The sequence below is a fragment of the Mesoplodon mirus genome (genome assembly GCF_964341445.2).
Source record: "Mesoplodon mirus genome assembly, chromosome: 5".
In the NCBI taxonomy this organism is placed as follows: domain Eukaryota; kingdom Metazoa; phylum Chordata; class Mammalia; order Artiodactyla; family Ziphiidae; genus Mesoplodon; species Mesoplodon mirus.
The window spans coordinates 143,935,835-143,957,513 of NC_138980.1; the positions used below are offsets into that span (position 1 = coordinate 143,935,835).

Here is a 21,679-nt window from a genome sequence, read left to right on the forward strand (position 1 = left end):
ATAGCACCTCCTGCCCTGAGAGTTCCTGCTCATCTCTGAAACAGATTTCTGGGAAACTTTAATAATTAAGAATTAGTTTAAGCAAAAATGGAGTTCATTCTCCCACTTTATTCTGGAACCTGATTTTAAATTATACGATAATTCAAAAGAGAAATAAATATATGTTTGGTAATGAGATATAGTCAACCCAGTTTTGTTCTCAATATGTAGTGAAGCTCAGAAAGGAACAAAATCTTCAGAAAACAAGGGCAGAAATAAATGCATTAAACAAAATATATCATTCTATATTCAACACAAAATTTTGTCAGGAAGTGTCTTGATTTCCATGATATCATTGTTAGAGCTCAATGACACATATTTGTAGTAGAAGATGGTAGGAAAGTCTAATTTGTGTGGCTAATGCAAAACTTAAGCACATCTACATACATTGAAGGGCAGGTGGGGCTGGCTTTTCCCGGAAGGGGTTCATTTGCAAAAAGATCCAGAGAGTTAAAGGGGAAAAAAATTTCATGTTAAGAGAAGAGAATTAAGGCCAAAAGCAAGAGGTAGAATTGGGAAGAGAGGAGTATTTTTAACTAGGACTCTCTTATTTCATTCTGGCCCATTCCTGCAGATGTATGCTGGCATTTTCGAGAGGAAGTGTCTGTTAAGTAGTAAACAAAAATATAAGAACTCTTTTAGTTATAAAATAAGTCAGGGGGATGTAAGGTACAGCATGGTGACTATAGTTAATAATACTGTATTGTATGTTTGAATGTTGCTAAGAGAATAGATCTTAAAAGCTCTCAACACAAGAAAAAAATTTGTAATTATGTGTGGTAATAGATGTTAACTAGAATTATTGTGGAAATCATTTTGCAATATATACATGTATCAAATCATTGTGTTGAAAACAAACAACCCAATCAAAAATGGGCAGAAGACCTAAATAGACATTTCTCCAAAGAAGACATACAGATGGCCAAGAAGCACCTGAAAAGCTGCTCAACATCACTAATTATTAGAGAAATGCAAATTAAAACTACAATGAGGTATCACCTCACACCAATCAGAATGGCCATCATCAAAAAATCTACAAACAATAAATGCTGGAGAGGGTGTGAAGAAAGGGAACCCTCCTACACTGTTGCTGGGAATGTAAAGTGATACAACCACTATGGAGAACAGTATGGAGGTTCCTTAAAAAACTAAATATAGGGCTTCCCTGGTGGCACAGTGGTTAAGAATCTGCCTGCCAATGTAGGGGACATGGGATCAAGCCCTGGTCTGGGAAGATCCCACATGCCATGGAGCAACTAAGCCCGTGTGCTACAACTACTGAGCCTGTGCTCTAGAGCCCGCAAGCCACAACTACTGAGCCTGTGTGTCACAACTACTGAAGCCCGTGTGCCTAGAGCTCGTGCTCCACAGCGAGAGAAGCCACCGCAAAGAGTAGCCCGCGCACTGCAACAAAGAGTAGCCCCCCCTTGCCGCAACTAGAGAAAGCCCGCACATAGCAACAAAGACCCAATGCAGGCATAAAAAAACAAAAACAAAAACAAAACTAAATATAAAACTACCATATGATCCAGCAATCCCACAACCAGGCATATATCCGGAGAAAATCATAATTTGAAAAGATACACGCACCCCGATGTTCCCTGCAGCACTATTTACAATAGGAAAGACATGTAAACAATCTAAATGTCCATCAACAGAGGAATGGATAAAAAAGGTGTGGTACATATATAGAATGGAATATTACTCAGCCATAAAAAAGAACAAAATAATGCCATTTGCAGCAACATGGATGAACCTAGAGATTATCATACTAAGTAATGTCAGACAGAAAGACAGATATCATATGATATCACTTACATGTGGAATCTAATAAAAAATGATACAAATAAATTTATTTATGGAAGAGAAACTGACTCACAGATCTTGAAATCAAACATATGGTTACCAAAGGGGAAATGTGGGGGGAAAGTGATAAATTAGAAGATTGGGATTAACATATACACATTACTATATATAAAATAGATAACTAATAAGGACCCACTGATTAGCACAGGGAACTCTACTCAGTATTCTGTAATAACCTACATGGGAAAAGAATCTGAAAAAGGATGGAGATATATATATATATATATATATATATATATATATATATATAATTGATTCACTTTGCTGTACACCAGAAACTAACATAATATTAAGTCAAATATACTCCAATAAAAATTCTAAAAGTTAATTGTGTTGTACACTTGAAGCTAATATAATATTATGTCAATTATATCTCAATAAAAAATAAAATAAAATCCAACTTACTCATATACATGAACTCTAAGGTCTGAATCTCTATGAAAGTGCAAGCACAGGGTGTCACTGCTTTAAGAATGTGGAGCAAATCTCTATCCCATGGCTGGTGGGGACTGGTCCTCAGCAGCTGCAGAGGTATTGGCAGAGGCAGGGGCAGCAGGAAGGTCCAGTTATCACCAAGACGCGGGGGAACTCTCTTAGGGGACAGCAAAGGTTCCCAGAAGAACTGTGCTTAAGAGTCCAGGAGAAACACTCTCATCTAAATCAGGGATGGGTGAAACTCCAGGTATGATCTGTCTTGGGGCAAATCTCTCCCCATCTGGGGGTCTGGGGCCTAGAAAATAATTTCTTTGCTTCTAAAAAAGGATGGTGTGACAGGCATGTGAGAGACATTTCCATTGAAAAGGGAGAGATTAGAAGGAATAAAGGAGTTGTTGGAACCAAGAAAGTTTAACATAGCAGGTCAAATTCCGTTAGGTTTTCAGGCCTGAAAATAATCCTCTGTTGCTCAAGGCTCTGTCCTCTGGGCCTGCAACAGCTCTATTGGCCTCTTCTTCTTTGTCCCCTTCAGTCCAAGAGCAGCATTTCTGCTGAGACAACATTCCTAAAAACCTTGTAGGTCTCCTGTGTATGTCATGGGGATCTGTGCCATTTGACAAGAGAGCTCTCCACAGATCTTTCCTGGATAACTCTCTCTTCCTGGCCTCTGCTGAGACGGTTGAGAGGATCCAGGAATCACACGCCTAATCCATTCAGTAAAATGTTTTCCAGCCACACCCTTGGCCTTCTCTTCAGAGCACACTTTTCTAACAATGAGTCTCCTAATATTCGCTCTTTTTTTTTTTTTTTTGAATCTGGACAGACTAAGAATTTCTCAAATCATTAAGTACTGTTCTTATTTTGTTTAATGCTTCCTTCCTCAATTTATCTCTTTCCTCTTGCACTTTACTACATTCAGCAAGGAAAAAAAGCAGCCTGCACCCTCAACATTTTGCTTGGAAATCTCCTCAGCTAAATATCTAAGTTAATTGCTTGAAAGCTTCCCACACAACAGTACGACACAGTTAGGCCAAACTTTCCACCACTATATAACAGGGATCACCATTCCTTCAGTTTCCAACATGTTCCTCGTTTCCTTCTGAGCCCTCACTGGAAGGGGCTTTGACATTCATGTTTCTCCCAACAGTTTCCACAAGGCGATCTTCAAAGCCCCTCTATCTAAACAAGGTAATATTCACAGATTTTGAGGACTGAGATATAGAAATATCTTTTGGGGACCACCATTCAATTCAACATGATGGGTATGCCAATAAAGTTAGATCCTGCCCGATGTTTACCTGGGCCATTTTTTCAGGGTTGTGTTTGCAGCAAGAAACCTTGAGGGTAAGGTAATCTCACTCTCCAGGACAAAGAATGGGTTTGCTGAATTCTTGCTGTAAAACAGCAGGTCACCAAATTCAGTTTTCCTCTCTCATAATGCAACCTACTCAATGTGTGCAGGCTTCCATTTGGATCCCTTCCCGCTGCCCTCATGATACTTTGTGGGGCAGCACAGGGAAACTGATGTAAACATGCTCGTGCTACCTGTCATGCTATGAGTAATAAAGTCCTTGGTCTCTGACTCAGGAACCTCATGTCAGCTGTCAGCATCCATGAAACTGTAACGAGCTAATGTATTAGTTTTTATATAGCGTAAAGTCAAATATCAGACTTGTCAGGGTGGAGAACAAAAACTCCCCAGTCTGGATATTGAGGGCTGAATGACAATGAAAATGGATAACTCCTGGGGGTTCAGAGAAATCTTGGGAGAGCACTATATTTTCCTATAAGGGTGGAATAGGGATTCAAAAGAATTATATTTCAGTTTTAAGAAGCAAAGAGATTACAGCTAATATCTGGGTAATAATTTCATAATTTGTTCTGCTTCATAATTTATGGCCACTTTTTTTTTAAATGATGTGTGCATGTATCATTTATTTGGCATTTACTCTGCATTCATATTAAAGAAACATGTGCATCACTTCCGTGCAGAAATAAATGCATTACTATGTAGTTAAGCCTAAAGGGGCGTTATGGATGAATTACATCTTCCCCAAATTCCCATGTTGAAACCCTAATTCCTAATGTGACTATATATGAAGATAGGACCTTTAAGGAGGTAATTAGGTTAAAGGAGGTCATAAAGGTGGGAATGTAATCTGATAGGACTGGTGTTCATATGAGAAGAGGAAGAGACACCAGATCTCTCTCTCTGCATGTACATACAGAGGAAAGGGCACATGAAGACACAGCCAGAAGGCAGCAGTCTACAAGCCAGGAAGAGAGGCATCATCAGAAACCGACCTTAATGGCCTCTTGATCTTGGACTACTATCTCCAGAACTGTGAGAAAATAAATTTCTGTTGTTAAAGCCACCCATTCAGTAGTGTCTTGTTACGGCAGCTCCAGCAGACTAAGATGGGGGAAATTGGATAATATCAGAAATTTTCAATTTACTATGCTGCGTTTCAAAGATAAGCCTGTCAATATACAGATGAGCATATATAAATACAGGAGAGATATATACTAAGTCAAGTTATATCATTTAAGGTTCACATTTCGTATGAAAAAAATACAAGTCGTTATTTTGTGACAAAGTAACTACATCAAGTATTAGAGTATTGTGCACATTGTTGGGTGATTTTGATGCCCTTTCACAATTTTTGATCTTGCAGGCAACGAACATCTTCAAAAGTCTATAGCAATTGCTTCTGAAGTCCATTTATTATGACAGTGCTTCCTAACAACTCAATATATTCTCTTTTTTTCATGAAGATGTTGGAGGATGAGCTGCCATCTGGCAGACTCACTGGCTCCCAATGGCCAAGAAGATGGGGTAAAGTACTGGAACACCAGCTCATCAATTCACTTTCTATTTTAACAGTATCTTCCTAAATTCCTTTTATGTGAAAGGAGAAACTCCTCTCTCTCCCTCTCCCTCTCTCTCTCTCAGAATAGCATTCTTGTGCATTTAGCAAGTCAGCGCCTGTTGAATAGCTTGCTCATTAACAAGATATGCCTGACACATCTCGAGGCCACGTATGGAAACAATAGACATAACTGAGGTAGTATTTCTTCTATTATATCTCTGTTCACAGGCCACTTCTCTATAAACTTTTGGTTTGGGTCTTCCCCTATGATTTTAGCCTGTACGCACCCATCTTACAATTCACCATCTGCATCTCTTATTGTGATGTACTACCTCGAAATGTTACTTACTGTTCTCTTTTGTATGTTTTGTCTCTTGATAGTTGCATACTCATTGCCTCCCCACCCTGTCTGACCTCACCTCCTATCCTATCTTTTTAGCTCACTCGCCTGGCTCTTCCTTAAACTCACTCTGACCTTAGGCCTTTTGCATTTGTTCCTTCTGCATGGAACACTCTTCCCAGACAGTGTTCTGTTTCTACATCAAACATCAACCCATCAGAGCTGCCATTCCTCACTACCTGTGGTGGTCAGGGGGCTCCCAGGGATCCCCCTCTCCTGCTATTCATGCCTTTGTGTGATCCTCTCCCCTTGAGGGCAGGATCTGTGACTTCAAACCAATAGAAATGAAGATTCAAAATGCAGAATCAAATATCACAGAGTATCACTTCTGTACTTACATTACATAAGATTGTAACTTCCATCTTGCTAGTAGATGCCTTCTCTTGTTGGCTTTGATGAAGCAAAGAGGCCCACAGGGCAAGGAACTGAAGGCAGCCTTCCACTGAGAACCAGTGGGGAACTGAGGCCCTCAGTCTAATAGTCCTGGAGAAAATTAATTCTGCCAACAATTAAAATAAGCAGAAGTGGATCCTTCCTCAGTTAAGAATTCAGATGAGACCCCTGCCCTGGCCAACACCTTGTTGCAGCCTTATGAGAGATCCTGAAGCAGAGGACCTCAGTGAAGCCATGCCCAAATTCCTGACCCATAGAAATTGTAAGATAATAAATGTATATTATTTTAAGTTACCCCATGTGTGGTAATTTGTTATATAGCAATAGATATAATATAACCCCAAGCAAAAAAAAATCTTCCTGCTTCCCACTCCCTGCCCAGCATTCTCTGTCCCCCTTACTGTGCATTGCTACCTCTTATGTTATGTATTTATCTTTTTAATTTGTCTTCCACCCTCATTAGAATCTGTATGAGAAGAGTTAAGTTTTGTAGGGATTGACATGTCTACAATTTGGGACAGAATGTCTCTTTAAGGAAAAAATTATAAAATTGTGAAACAAATTCAGGTATAAAATTAACTTTTTGTTTAGAATGAGGAAAGTAATCCTAGCAAATAAATAGTTTTAAAACCTGAATAATATATTTTTTAAAAAAACATACCTTTTCCTGATTGCCTGACGTACGTCTGTAATACATTTTGCCTGGGCTCTATATCTTTTGATCACCTCTTTACTTGATAACTTTATAAAATCATACTCTCTAAAGAGTAATTTTTTGGGCATGGTAAATTGAATGTTTAAAATTATTATTATTTACAGTTAAGGAAAGTTTCTTTCATGTTCATAACACCTTATTTGTAATGTCATGTAAATGTTTAGGACTGTTTTCCAGTATCATACAGAAGCTATAATATTTCAAGGTACCTCAAATTTTCTTTTAAAGGGATTAATCCAGAAACGTTTTGAACTGATGACATTTATCAAACAGTTTGTTGTTGATGTCTTTGTTGAAATATGTTATTTTAGGGTATAAAAGAGACAATGATCTGAACTTTTGCATATTTAATAAAAATATCAGGCATGTGAATACATGGGAAGAGGCCTGCAGAGTGAGGGTGCCTGAAGCTTAAGCTTCCCTTGTTTTATGGTAAATCTGCCTTTGTCCCGAAGAGTAGGGAGTTTGTCTGTTTTGTTTACTGTTATATTCCCCCGTACTCAGAGTATCTACATGGTTGTAGATCAATAATCAATTGAATTAACAGATGGACTGCTGATTGTTTCGCCTTTCCACATAATAATAAGTTATACATACAATGGGAGATCAGTAAAGACCAGGTTTATCAATAAATATAAGTTCTGGACTGATTCAAAGGAAGATGCTTGAATGCAGGTTACTGAGAAGATACATATAGAGGTAGATTAAAAGATTAATAAATATGTACATACATATGTATATACAAATATACACACATTTTATTTTCTATTTAGAATTTTAGAGAACATTTAACTTTGCTTTTTACCTAGCTTTAGGAGAACCCTATATTTTGGGGTGATGTAGTGGCAGAAGTATGCCAGTGCTGGAAGTACAAGGATTTTTTTTTTTTTAACTGAAAAATCCACATACAGGGCAAGACCAACAGTACCTCGTAGAGCCTAAAAGCTTGGCCTCTGAGGTTGGAACAGCTCTGTGACCTTGGACAAGCTCCTCATCCTATATAAGCCACTGCTTTTTCACCCGTGAAATAGACCTAATCTATGAGCCTACCTTATTGTGATCAGACAGTATATATAAAACTCTAACCCAGTGTCCAGCAAATGATGAGCACTCAGTAAAGACAGCTTGTTTTTGTTATTTTTTTTACTATTAATATCGTTATATATTACTGATAATAGCACACTTTTTGAGAAATTGTAAAAGGCATGTTAATTTGTGATCCTACTTTCACCTCTCACATAAAAATACATATCCTGAATAAGTTTCCATTTAAGTTTCTGAGAACTGCTGTGCAATGGATAGGAGGACAGCGTGTCTACATTTTGCTGAGACACACTCACCATGAGAGCCAAGAAAACATTATCAGCCCATGGACCCTCCAGGAAACCACAAACGCACGAAATGGGGTTACTCAGACCCTGACTCTGAAACTAAGAAAACAGACTTCATGGGATTTCCCTGGTGGCACAGTGGTTGAGGATCCACCTGCCAATGCAGGGGACATGGGTTCGATCCCTGGTCTGGGAAGATCCCACATGTCACAGAGCAACTAAGCCCATGAGCCACAACTACTGAGCCTGCGCTCTAGAGCCCGCAAGCCACAACTACTGAAGCCCGTGCACCTGGAGCCCGTGCTCCGCAATAGAAGCCACCATAATGAGAAGCCCCTGCACACCACAACTAGAGAAAGCTCGTGCACAGCAACGAAGACCCAATGCAGCCAAAAATAAGTAAATAAATAAATAACAGTATATTGGGGAAAAAAAGAAAGAAAACAGACTTCCAGCTCTCAAGTGTAGCTAATCATTACCTAGAATATGTACAACAGAAAATGGTCATAGGTCGCATTACATCCTTGAACATGTACAAAATTACAGGAAATCATTCTCAATAGCATTGTCTTCCTGCTGAAAGGACAATACTGCAGAAATAATTTAGAAAGCCCATCCCCCCTCCTCTCAAAAAAAAAAATAAAGCAACTAAACTTAGAAACTGTAGGCCCTTTAAAAAGAACCACACATTCACTGTATATACAGGTTTAAGCTCTAGAGTGTCTGGCTTACAGCTATAGTGCTTAAAAGAAAAAATAGGGCCTCCCTGGTGGCGCAGTGGTTGAGAGTCCGCCTGCCGATGCAGGGGATACGGGTTCGTGCCCCGGGCCGGGAGGATCCCATATGCCGCGGAGCGGCTGGGCCCGTGAGCCATGGGCACTGAGCCTGCGCATCCGGAGCCTGTGCTCCGCAACGGGAGAGGCCACAACAGTGAGAGGCCCGCATACCGCAAAAAAAAAAAAAAAAAAAAAAAGAAAAAAGAAAAGTAGTGCAAAAGCCAAAAGCATAAAACTGCGTTTGGAATATAGCAGTGTAACATTCTCCTGCTTTCATTAAGAAAGAAAAATGCAACTTTTCCTTAAAAGTCTTTGTTTTGACTGTTAAATTTTACATTCAGTAAGGATCTGGATTCTCCTCTACAGGTAACATTAGAAATGGAAAGCAGAGCTCCTGGAGGGACTGCCTTGAATCCTCCAATTCCTCCCGTGTCTGACACTCTACTACCCTATGATAGACACTCCATTGAGGTCCCTTAACATAATGAATGATGATAAAAATGGATGAATACCAAGGATATGAATTTTGAAAAGTAACATTATATATGCTTTTACAGTGCACAAAATAGTTTTCCATTCATAATTCCATTTGATCCTCCCAATGACCCAGCAAGGTAGGGAAGAGTTTGCCTGTGACTTATCCAAAGTCAGCCAGAAAAATGGCATTAAAATTAAAATTTACTCTTCAGAGCTAGAGTTCCTTTCATGATGCCATGAACATTAATACATGTTTGTTTAATGTAGTGCTTCTCAACTGGCAGCAATTTTGTCCCTCAGGGGGCTTTTGGTAATGTCTGGACAAATTTTTGGTTGTCACACTGTTGTGGGGAAGGGAAGTGTCTACTGGTATTTAGTGGGTGGAGGCCCGTGAAGTCGCTCATCATCCTAAAGTGCGAAGGACAGCCCCTCCTGCCACTGCCACTGCTCCATCCCCCAAAAGAATTATCTAGTCCCCAAATGTCAACAATGTCGAAGTTGAATAACTATGATATAAACAAGCAACAGTCTTGTAAACACCATTAAGTTGACTAAGTCACTGTGGTAGTTTTAAAACATGTCTGGGACTTACTTGACATTCTTCCCATCAAGACGCTGAGTAAGTCTCCTCCCCTAGAATCTAGGTGTGGCTTTCTCTGATGAATAGATGTAGTTGTATGATTTCTGAGTCTAGGTTAGAAAAGACCACGCAAGTTTCTGCCAGTTTTGAGGGGGACACTTGCCTTTAAGTCCCTGACTCGCCTTGCAAGAAATCAGGCCACCCAGAGGGTGCCATGCTGAAGAAACCCCTTGATGGGACCACGTGAAGAGAGAGAGCTGCCTACCCTCTGAAGGTAACTACATGAGAGATCTCAAGCCAGAACTGCCCAGCCAAGCTCTTCTCAAAGTCCTATGCAAGAAACCATGAGAGATAACAAATGATGGTCGTCATTTTAAGTCACTAAGTTTTAGGGTGATTGGTTACATGGCAATAGTTAACCAGAACAATCTCCAGATTTGGAGACTCAAGGTCAAGTGCTCTGGCAAACAGAATGTCTTCTCTTTCCCCCTAAAAGGTTCTGACCCATGGAAGTATGGAAATCTTAACCAGAGGACTGCCACTCCTTAAATGAAAATGGATTGCAATCAATCTGTGGGAAATAGCTGACAAGGAGAAGTTTGTCAAAGAGATTTTCAGAGGAAATTCTGAAGGCTATCTTGAAATGATAGACTGCAGGTTAGAGTCCTGGGCTTTAGCCATTTCAAAAGCTGGTTACTGTAAAAATGAGGCATTTACTAGATGATCTCTTGAGGTTTCTTCTAGGCCTAAATTCTAGAATATCCTACTCTACATATATTTTTCAAAAGATAGGCATTTTAAAATAGTAACTTAGAAATGCACTCTGATTAATATAAAGCATGAGAATTAAAATAAATATGAAGCACCAGGTTACACTCATCAACCTATAAGAAGTTAAAAAAAAAAGTACAAAAAGTAAATTAAAATCTAATGTTGGTAAAATTGGTAAAAATCACACATTAGTGATGACCACAGTGTTCAGTATGCAACAGGAGCTAAAAAATACGGATAATCTTTGATCCAGTAATGTTGCTTCTGGAAATTGTCCAAAAGGAAAAAAGAAAAGAAAAAGCTTCTTGTACAATGATATTTATAGCCACATTACTTGCAGTAGGGGGAAAAAAAACCCCACAGGAAACAACCTAAATATACAACAATGGGACAATAGTTAACCATGACATGGCAGGATGTATTAATGTAAAGTTATAAATATGAGGGCCACAGGGAAAAGTATATACAAAAGATACCAAGTGAAAAAAGTAAATGAGTTATTTTCATATAAATGGCAAGTATATCTATGAAAATTTACATTCACACTTATGAACATCAAAAGGAAGAAATATAAATATTTTTTCTGTTAACGAGAATGTTAGTATATGTCATTTTCTATAAGGATATTGAAATATTCTGCTTTATAAAGAAAAGCTATAAACTGAAAGTATTAACCAAGTTTAGTACTTTGATGGACATACTTACCTCATATTATCAAAATTCTATTTTTATTTTAAAATTTTTTTACCAACCATTTTCTGGGTGCTTACTATATGCTAGGTCCTGAGAATACAATGATAAATAGGATGAAAGGTGATCTTAAAAATGTATTCAGTGGGGCTTCCTTGGTGGCGCAGTGGTTGAGAGTCCGCCTGCCGATGCAGAGAACACGGGCTCGTGCCCCGGTCTGGGAGGATCCCATATGCCGCGGAGCGGCTGGGCCCGTGAGCCATGGCTGCTGAGCCTGCGTGTCCGGAGCCTGTGCTCCGCAACGGGAGAGGCCACAACAGTGAGAGGCCCGCGTACTGCAAAAAAAAAAAAAAAAAAAAAAAAAAAAGTGTATTCAGTGGGAGAGAGAGTCAAGCTGAAGATAAATTATAGTACTGCTTTATGAGGACAGAAGAGGGGAACAAGAAAGGGTTTTTTAGGGATAAAAAGATGTCTGCACTGTCCTAATACTTTTATTCATCTTGTTACTTGTCAATTGAGTTATCCTAGTTAGACATTTCAAGACAAAGGAGAAATATTCCAAAGGCAAACAAACTCTCTCAAGGAAGTAAAAAAAAAAAAAAATTGATCAACTAAAGGAATATTTTAGCAAATTTGGATAAACCTGCAAATAGAAGCGTTTTGGCATATACAAGTTGGAAAGAACTAGGAGGTTTTCGGCTTGGCATTCATTCGGAAAGTGTGCCTTTAACCCGTGTTACAATAGCTGTCATACGTGTTTCATTCATTCAACAAAACTCAACTTGGCACAAGTGAAGAAGACATGGCCCCCGTCTTCTCAGAGTTTGCGATCTATAGGATTTAGAGCCAAGTAAACATATCATTGAGGTAGAATGTGACAACTGCTATGAAAGGGTCCACGTGAGGAAGACAACTAAATTGGATTAGTGGTTGGGAAGGCTTCCTGGGGTGCATAAGCCTCAGTGGAATTGAGACTTACTTAAAGGATGTATAGAATACGGGTTGGGGGCTAAATTGTATTTTAAAAAGAGAGAACAGAGATTAAGGTAAGAGACTAAGGGACTATACTGTTAAAAAGGGTTAAGGTCATATCTCACTGGAACCATAGCCCCCCCCAAAAATGATACTAATATGTTAAAGTCTTATTCCTTGGGGGCAAAAATTAAATACTGTAATAATAAAAGGGACTTCTTAATTACTACATACCATGGTCTGAATGTTTGTGTTCATATGTTGAAATTCTAACCCCAAAAGATGATGGTATTAGGAGGTGGGAGCCTTTGGGAGGTGCTTAGGCTGTGCCCCCATGAATTGGATTAGTGCCTCATAAAACAGGCTCCAGAGAGACCCCTAGCCCCTTCCACCGTATGAGGACATAGCAAAAAGCCACCAGCTATGAACCAGGAAGAGGGCTCTCACCACAATGCGACCATGCTGGCGCCTTGATCTTAGACTCCCCAGCCTCCAGAACTGTGAGAAATTCACTTCTGTTGTTTATAAGCCATCCAGTCTGTGGTATTTTGTTATAGCAGTCTGAAAGAACTATGACTCTATGACATTTACATAAATTATTTAACCATCTTTCCACTTTGCATTAAGACTTTTTTTATCTGGGCTATTACATTTTTATACTGAAAGGAAAATAAGATCACATAAAAGTATCCCAATTACCAAGGCTATGTCCTCCTTCCCCACCCCCCCAACAATAAGTACACAGAAAACTAAGTCAATTTCTCTGAAATATCTATTTTATGCACTAGTATTGAGAATATGATTACAAAAAGGTTATACAACTCAGAAGGTTCATTGTCCATATTCTAACAAGCGTCCAAGAAGCTATTTGGTTAAAGGACCTGAAGGAAACTGGTAAACAATTTGGAATAGAGTTATCTTACTGAACTGGCCAAGAGCCAGCTTGCATTCAGTCTGCATTTCTACATGGTATCCATGGAAATGAGATCAGGCCTACACAAAGACAAACAAAGGCCACCTTCGAATGAATCAGGAGAATGACAACTGCCAATGTTCAAGGCATGCAGGGGCACAATAGCTTTGTACACGCTCTTCAGAACACAATGAAATAATCTCTTACACTGACAATACAGTGTCCATCACTCTTTTTTTTCCCCTTTGCTCATTTAAACATTAGCCTCATTTTTATACAGAAAGCCTTTCAATGATCAGGAGTTATGTACGGTTTCTGCAGTAAAAACTGCTCTAGTCCCTTTAAACTAATAAAAGGAAGAATTGCAGTTACCCTTTCAGAACATGGAATAATAATGCAGGAATCTTCATTGACAAAGTTGCCCAGTTTCTATGAACTGTTTGGTCAACAGAACAGACAATTCTCTCCAAGGAGGAAAAATATATTTGAAAATTATGAACAGTCCCAATATTCAATGGACCTGAAAACATTACAAAAATATGCAGTTCAAGTTTATACTGGTTAGTAAATGTAATTTACGTGACAAGAGTCAGCAGGCATAGACTGGATAAAACACTTGAATAGTACCTTGAACTAATTATAACTTAAAAAAATTAAGAGTAGACATTAATTTCTTCTCTAATTTGTATTAAATAGAAATGTTTAAAACCCTTGAAAAAAAAACACTGTTATGCAGAATAAAAGGCTTTCATATTTTATGACCAGAACCTTTCAAAGACAACACTAATTCTCTGTGCTATATGCGACTATGATTTCTGAAAAGATTGTTTTGAGTTTTCTCTCTGTGTGCCTTGGTCAGTTTCACCTTTCTCTCATCAATTAATATCCTCTCCATTTCATAGCCCAGAACCTGCTTCGACTTCCTTCACGTGATCATGTGTGGTTTCTAATCTTTTCGGAGCTGCTGTTCTTGTGGGTCATCCAGTTTCCCCCTCCCACTTCTTTCTCCCTGACAGCATCCTTTCCACGGACACGCGTGCCCCTTTTCTCCTCTTCGCTTCTCTCGTGTCACGGACTCCTGCCACATACGGATGCCTCAATGTAAATTTCAAAACTTACAAGTGTACCGTGCAGTACCGTGACAGAAGTAAAAAAAAAAACACAATGATAATGTTTATGCAAGTTTCTCCAATGTTTGCTTGTTTGTTTGTTTTTAAGCAGCCCCTCCCACCTCATCCCTCTAGCTCCTGCCTTCCTGCCAAAGTTCCTGGCACTGTCCCCATCCCTCACCTTCCATTGACTCCTCAGCTGGCTCCACTCTGGTTCTGTTTTTTCCCCTCAGCAGTGACTGCCCTCACCCAGGAGGTCAGACCTGCCTGACTTCTGTGAGGACTTTGATCCTGTGGACCGACTCTTCCTTCTCGAAACACTTCCGCGGTGCCCCAGTCTGTGCTGTCCTCTTTCTCCTCATCCAGCTGCGTCTTCTCTCTCCCTTGGCATCTCCACTTCCTCACCCGACCTTCTAAGGTAGCTCCTCAGGTTGCAGCCACAGTCATCCTCTCTCTTCGTCTGACTCATCAACATCATGTCTTCAATCCCTCTCCAGATGCCCACGACTCCTAAATCTCTATGCCCATGTTGCTCTCACTCCTGTTCCTGACACCGCTACACATAACCATCTAGTAACTACACGTATCCACGTGGATGTCTCAAACTCAACCTGTCAAGCTGAACTGCTCTCTTTTTCTTTCTTTTTTTTTTTTTTTTTTTTTTTTTTGCGGTACGCGGGCCTCCCACTGTTGTGGCCTCTCCCGTTGTGGAGCACAGGATCCGGACGCGCAGGCTCAGCGGCCATGGCTCACGGGCCCAGCCGCTCCGCGGCATGTGGGATCTTCCCAGACCGGGGCACGAATCCGTGCCCCCTGCATCGGCAGGCGGACTCTCAACCACTGCGCCACCAGGGAAGCCCCTGAAGTGCTCTCTTTTTCCTCTAGCCTTGCTGTCCTTCGGCGCTCCTGTCTTGGTGACTGGCACCCCCCGAGTTGTTTACATCAGAAACCCAGGTCTCGTAAATCAATCACCAAATCCTGTCCATTCTTCCTTAATACCTTTCACATCTGTCCTCAGCTATCTTTCCCTACTGCCACTATCTGGGTTTTTACCACTGCCATCTTTTTTTTTTTTTTTTTTTTAATACTGGAGTATAGTTGAACCACCGCCATCTCTAACACCGAACCTAGACCCAGTTCTTTCCTAAGTGGTCTTGGTGCCTTCAGTCTGGCTTCCATTCACTCCACCATCCCCCCTGCTGCCAGAGTGATCTGTCAAGGGGCCAACCGGAGCGTGTCACTGTGCCTTAACAACCTTCAGAGCCTTCCCGCTGTCCTCCAGATAAACTCCACGCTCCTTTCCAGGGTTTACAAGGCCTTTCACGGTTGGGCACCCACCCACCTCCCAGCTCTCACTTTCTGTGAATACCTTGAGTAATGTGTTCCGAGCATAGCGCCTTCTCCTTTCCTATTTAAGTATCTAAAACATCTGGCCCCAGGAACTAGGAGACTTGGGGCCTATTAGTGATTACATTACTGTATTACCACTTACAGTCACTTACAAAGAACTGAACTTTGATCTCTAAGGCCTTTCACAGTAGATCTGAATGGTAACAATTATTTCCTGCCCCCAGGACAGCCTCTCTAGAGGCCTGATACTTAAACATGTCACAATGATATTTCTCCATCCTCTGAACTCAACATCTAGTTCTGTATCATTCATTCAGCAATTAACTGCATGAGACCATATGACACCTATTATGTTATAGAAACTTACATCTTTATGTTATAGGCATAGACAACACAACAACATAACAAGAACAACATAACAAGTTTTAAATTACACGGAAATTTTTTAAGACACCAAGATGTATGATGGCTCGAAATTTCAGTAACTATCAATAAAAGACAATATCAAGGACCCTCTTCTTCCTCTCTTTCCACTAGGCCAGTGTACTGGCTTTATCTCCAAGCTAGTCCTTACATCATGGTTGCAAGATGGCTACAGCTGTTCCAAGATTTACATCTAGACCTAACAGTATGTTTATTAACTAGCATCTCCCTTAGGAATGAAAAATTCGTTCCCCAGAGTCCCTGAGCGGATCTCACTCCATATCTCATTGGTCAAAACTCCATTATATGTCCATGTCTAAATCAGACACTGGCGAGAGATCTGGGACCACCAGCACTGGCTCAGTCCAATTACCCTTCAACATTCCCTGGATCTCCTAGCTGTGCAGAGGAGGGGTTAACCTAGTACTTGGGCTTCTGTCAGGAAGGAGGATGGTAGGGTATGAAATTGGTTAGGCAGCCCCCAGGGACTGAGACAATGTCTTTCCCTCGTGTGCAGACTTGTTTCCAAATGGACTGTAACCTCTCTGGACCACATTTCAAGTTTCCAGTGGTTCTACACTGGATCCAGCACGTTGCCTTACATAAAGCAAGTGCTGCATAAAGATATGATCAAAAACTAGTTTTATGGAATTCACTGCATCCAGAGCAACAAAGCACCTATGTATCATCAGAAGGGAGAATCATAGGGGTCACTTTCACACAGAGGACCTATTATTGTCTCGGGACTTGTGGTATCAAGATTCTTCTCTTTAAGAGTCATTATTCTGTGTGTTCCTCCAGGTAAATCATCAGTTACCGTAAGATACAAAAGCACACATGCATACACATACCCTCCACATCTTTGACTTGTTGATTGGAGTAACAGCTTTCCATAGTTCTTTCCCTTATACTGTGCTCGATCTTTCTGTAATGTCCCAAGTTAAGCAGGGGCTGATAGTGACTTTAGTGGTAACATTTACATGATGTCAAGATGACACTTTCGGTCCCAAATATCTTTCCTATTCTTCCTGAAACTCTTTATTTTCAACACACAGACTAAATGGCCTTTATTTTGCTGAATGTCTAAAATTCCACCATTAGCAGCTCATCTCTTTGCATTAACAGGCTTTTCCCTTTTTATACACCCATGGCTTTCAGCACACTAAGAAAGGAGCAGTCATCACATACTTTAGAAGGAATTCACTTGAACTGACGCATTCTCTGACTCTTGGTGGTGAAATACACCTGACTTGGTGGTCATCACAAAACAAGGTGGTACAGGCAATTCTGGAATTTTAATTTGTTAGGTAAGAGAAGGTACAGTGCTAATATTTAAGCGATTACTTCCAAACCTGGCTGCACATCAGAAACGTATGAGTAATTGTTTTTAAATACTGAATCCAGAATCCCAATCTATGAATGTGAATCAAAACAGTGGCTTGTGAACCAGTATGTAGGAAAGCAAAGCTTAGTTGAGGTTGGGCCGGTGTAGCTGAAGAGCCATGGGGGAGGGGAGTTACCGTATCAGCTGGTGGTCTAAGGTGGTTGAGGGGCTGAGGCTGAGATGAGAGAGGTCGTTGAGGGTGGGTCCCAGAAATGAGAGATTACTTCAAACTTCCCTTTTTGTTATAAAAGCTTCCCTACTTTATAATTTTACTTGGGGTTGTCTCTTTTAACATAGGACAACGGTGAGTTGCAAACAGATGAGGAAAAAAAAAGGGAAAAAGCATCAAGGCAGTGAAGGCCAAGAAAATAGTCTGGAAAATATGCTAACACCAAATATGGGATGTTCAGGTGCAGTCAGAACACAGAAGGGTGTGTATAGGTGCATGTACATGGCTCTGGGGTGTGTGTATTGTGAGTGTGCCTATGTGCAGTGTGTGTGCTTGTGTGTAAGTGTGCACAGGGGAGTGTGGTAGAGAAGAAACTGAACAGGCAGGCTGTGGCCAGATGGCGAAGGACTTTTTCTGACGTGCCACAAAATTTGGACTGTGAGCTATGTGAGATGCGAAGCCACCAAACGTTTGACGCAAAGGGGTGATTGGATACAGATAAGTGTTTAGAAAGATAACATTGGTGACAAAGCAGAGAATGGACTGGAGGGATAAGAGACAAACACAGGAGAACCAGCTTAAAGACAGTGGGAGTCCAGACACCAAAAAGCGAGGGTCTGAACTGGGCAGCTAGCAGAAGGCACATGAGTGGGGGAGAGCAGACAGAACTTAGAGACAGTTTCTGAGGTTGCAGACAAGGGAAGAGATCCCTGGTTTCCACGTTTGCAGGATAATGCTGCCTTTAAACAATAATAGACAATGCAGGAAAAAATTTCAGAGGACAGATATCTACTTCAGTTGGGGACATGTGGAGTTGGACGTGCATATAGGGCATCTAGGTGGAGATATTCGCTAACAGATGGAAACACTGATCTGGAACTCAGGAGAGGAGTCTGGCTGGAGATGCTGACTTGAGCGGGGAGCAGGCCCAGAGGGAACTGGTAAAATGAAGAGTTTAGAAGTCTGCAAACACCAAGGACTGGGCCAAACAGCTGAGCCTGGGAAGGAGACTAAGAAAGAACAGCCAGGAAAATAGGAGACAAACAGGGAGAACAGAAGCCAGGGGTGGAGGGTGCTTCAGGGGGAAAGAGCTGCCAAATTACATACTAAAGGAGGACTTGCTTACTAAGAGGGAAATTAGAATATTTACCGCCTGAGGGGAAATTAGGGACCTGAAAATAGGGGGTGATTCGGGCAGGGTACCAGAGATAGCAAGAGATGAGGCTAGGGAAGGATTATCCTTAGCCAAGCAACACACTAGACAGTGTAAGTGATGTCGTGCATTTTAAAATCACATTTCCCTTTTCCCTATGGACCTATTACTTAGTTTATGGATTATCCAGGCCTCTTATGGTTTTTCTTTTCCATCCTCAACCTGCCGGTTACCATTTCAATGATTGCAAGCACTTAAACCAAGGAATGATCAATGAAAAGTGATAAATATGAAACCAAACTATGAGCACTGCTTTTTCTTAAATACCTGTGAGAATGTTTATAGAAAGCGAATTTGAATCTACGTGTTAAAGTGAGATATGATGGTTTTAAGTTTCTACAGTGGTTGGTGTGTGCTAGATGTATAAACGCATACACATATGCGCCTTTTACATTTTAATTTTTGGTATTTATATTACACAAATATACATGGATATAACTTATAAGCAACTACATGTGTGTCTGTATAGTAATGATGAGTACTCAAAATTTTATACAGATAGGGTCATGCCATAAGAAACTGCAGCTGTCACAAACCTAGAACTTTCAATTATTCATTTTAATCTTGGATATTCATGGTATCAAAAAATGATGCTGTTTCCCTGGGAACTTGGGTTCAGATAACAAATGACAAAGTTTTATTCTGATTACCCTGAATTAAGAGAAAACCTGTTCCTTGAGTATGTAAATACCTGGAGCAGGAGGAAGGAGGAAATATACAAACTATTTGGACAGATGTCATTTTAAATCACCTCTGCTGGTTTGCAGCGAGTTGCATGTTAACCAACTCCAGGTAAAGTCTCTGTACCTGACTTCATGCCTTGCGGCACTACATTCCTCTGAAGTATTTCTCACTGCTGTTTAAAGAACAAGCCTCAACACTTCAAAGATAAGAAAATGATGTTATATTTCCATAGCTTCTGTTAATAATGAGTAATTAAAGAGAGATGAAAGGTTTGCATTGAAATGTCCATTAGCTCTTGGGAAGGTGGTGGTGTCCAGGAGCTGATTCTCAAGGTGAATCCAACTTTCTCTGAAACCCCTAAGTTAGGGTTGATGGCCCCTCAAAACACTCTTGGGGTCCCAGGAGAGAATATCTGTGAAGCACCAGACCCAGGGTTAGAAAGGAAAACTAACGATGCCTATTCTCCGCTGGGGTCGTGTTATTTCTCTTTCTCTAACCTGGAGAAAATGCTACAGGGTATCTTCTGCATACTGGTTAAATGCCTCAAAGGAGGGCAGTTTAAGAAAGATTTCTCCTCTTTGTAAAAACACTTGAAAATCAGAGACCACTTTTTTGTTTGTTTTGCTTTGATAACTATTCAAACTATGATATACAAATGCGACTCCCCCCACCCCACCTAACCCCAAAAGTAAACTAAAGTTCTTGAAGTAAGCACACAGGAGGCTCTGCATAATGGTCTGGAGAAAGTAGCTTTTTTTTTTTTTTTTTTTTGGCCACACCCGGCGGCACGCGGGATCTTAGCTCCTCGACTAGGGATCGAACCCGCGCTCCCTCCACAGGACCGCCAGGGAAGTCCCCTGGGGAAAGTACTCTTGATGGACCGTGGTTGCGCCGCAGCTGGGTACCCCCAGCCTCATTTCCCCACTTCGTGCAAAAGGAGTCAGGCGACGGGTGGGCCCGGCTCTCAATCCCCTGCCGTTGGAGCTGCAGCTGCGGGTAAATCTCTCGTTGCGGCGCCTACAATCCAGAAAGCGGAAAAGAACTTTTCCTGACCTAAGTTTACATCCGTCGAACAGACGACGTTACAACAGTAAGAAGAAGGCAGAAGGGCGTGAAGAATTCCCCTCTGCCAAGTATTGAAGAGGCGCTTGGTTTTCCTACGTCCACTAAGGGAAGAAACATCAGTGCTGCGTCCTGAAGAAATAGGGACATTATTCACACCCTGGGGTTGAAAAATAAGCTTATTGGGCTCCCAGGCTCCTGCAAAGCCACCAGGCATCGCCCTAAGGGGCAGGCTGTCTCCCAGGACCGGATTCCTGGGACGCACAGAACCTCCGGGTCCGGGTCTGGCGGGGCACCTGTCTGAACCCGGCAGCAGGATTCTGGATCTCCAGGCGCTCCACTAATCTTTACTCCCCCATGCATGTGTGCGCGTGCGTGTGTGCCTAAGAGCGAAGCGCGTATCGAGCTTTGAAGGGTGCTTTACAGACAGGGTGAGCCGGGCCTTATGGGGACACCAGGCGAGGGAGAGCGGGGATGGGGAGTCTCTCTCCATCCTGCTGGGATGGCTAGGCGCCTGGGTCCACGTGGAATCAGAGCAGAGACGCGCGTCACCTGTGCCTCGCTGGCGCAGAATTCCTCGCTTTTGCCCCCGGGACCCACGCAAGTTCCTCCTGCAACTCATGCGGAGCAAACCCGTCGCTTACCTTGATTGAGCACTAACACCAGCCGCAGCAGTGTGCCGCCTGTCCGTCCTGGCCGCATCCTGAGCCCGCCGCCCCGGGCACTGGAGCTGCTCTGGGTTTGCACGGGGACCCTAGGACCCGGAAACTCCCCAGGATCCTTCCCGAGGTCTTCTCTCCCGCGCCCGGGTGTGAGCCGGGAAAAGTTGCCGGGCAGCTCCCGGGGCGCCAAGGCCCGCCCCTTCGCCTCAGCAAACACCCGACCTGCCCCGGCCCCGCCCCAGCCCCGCCCCGCCGCCAGGCGAGCTGCACCTGGGCTCCTCCACACCCCCGCAGACCCCACCTCCACCCCCGCACACCCTCCCAGCCCAGGGATCCAGGAAGTGGCGGGGGTGGGAACCTCGGCCCTGGGGTCTTTTCCTGCCGGGCGCAGCAGA

General features: G+C 41.8%; 1 protein-coding gene across 1 annotated transcript in view; it reads right to left on the reverse strand.

The window, feature by feature from the left end:
* The window catches only part of ITGA2 (integrin subunit alpha 2), a 109,117-nt gene extending 87,710 nt beyond the window's left edge, over window positions 1–21,407 (reverse strand). Inside the window, exon 1 of the mRNA XM_082621640.1 lies at window positions 21,267–21,407. Coding sequence (XP_082477766.1) covers window positions 21,267–21,324 — 58 coding nt within the window. The 5' untranslated portion in view covers window positions 21,325–21,407. The remainder of the gene's footprint in view (window positions 1–21,266) is intronic.
* Between the last annotated feature and the right edge of the window lie 272 nt (window positions 21,408–21,679).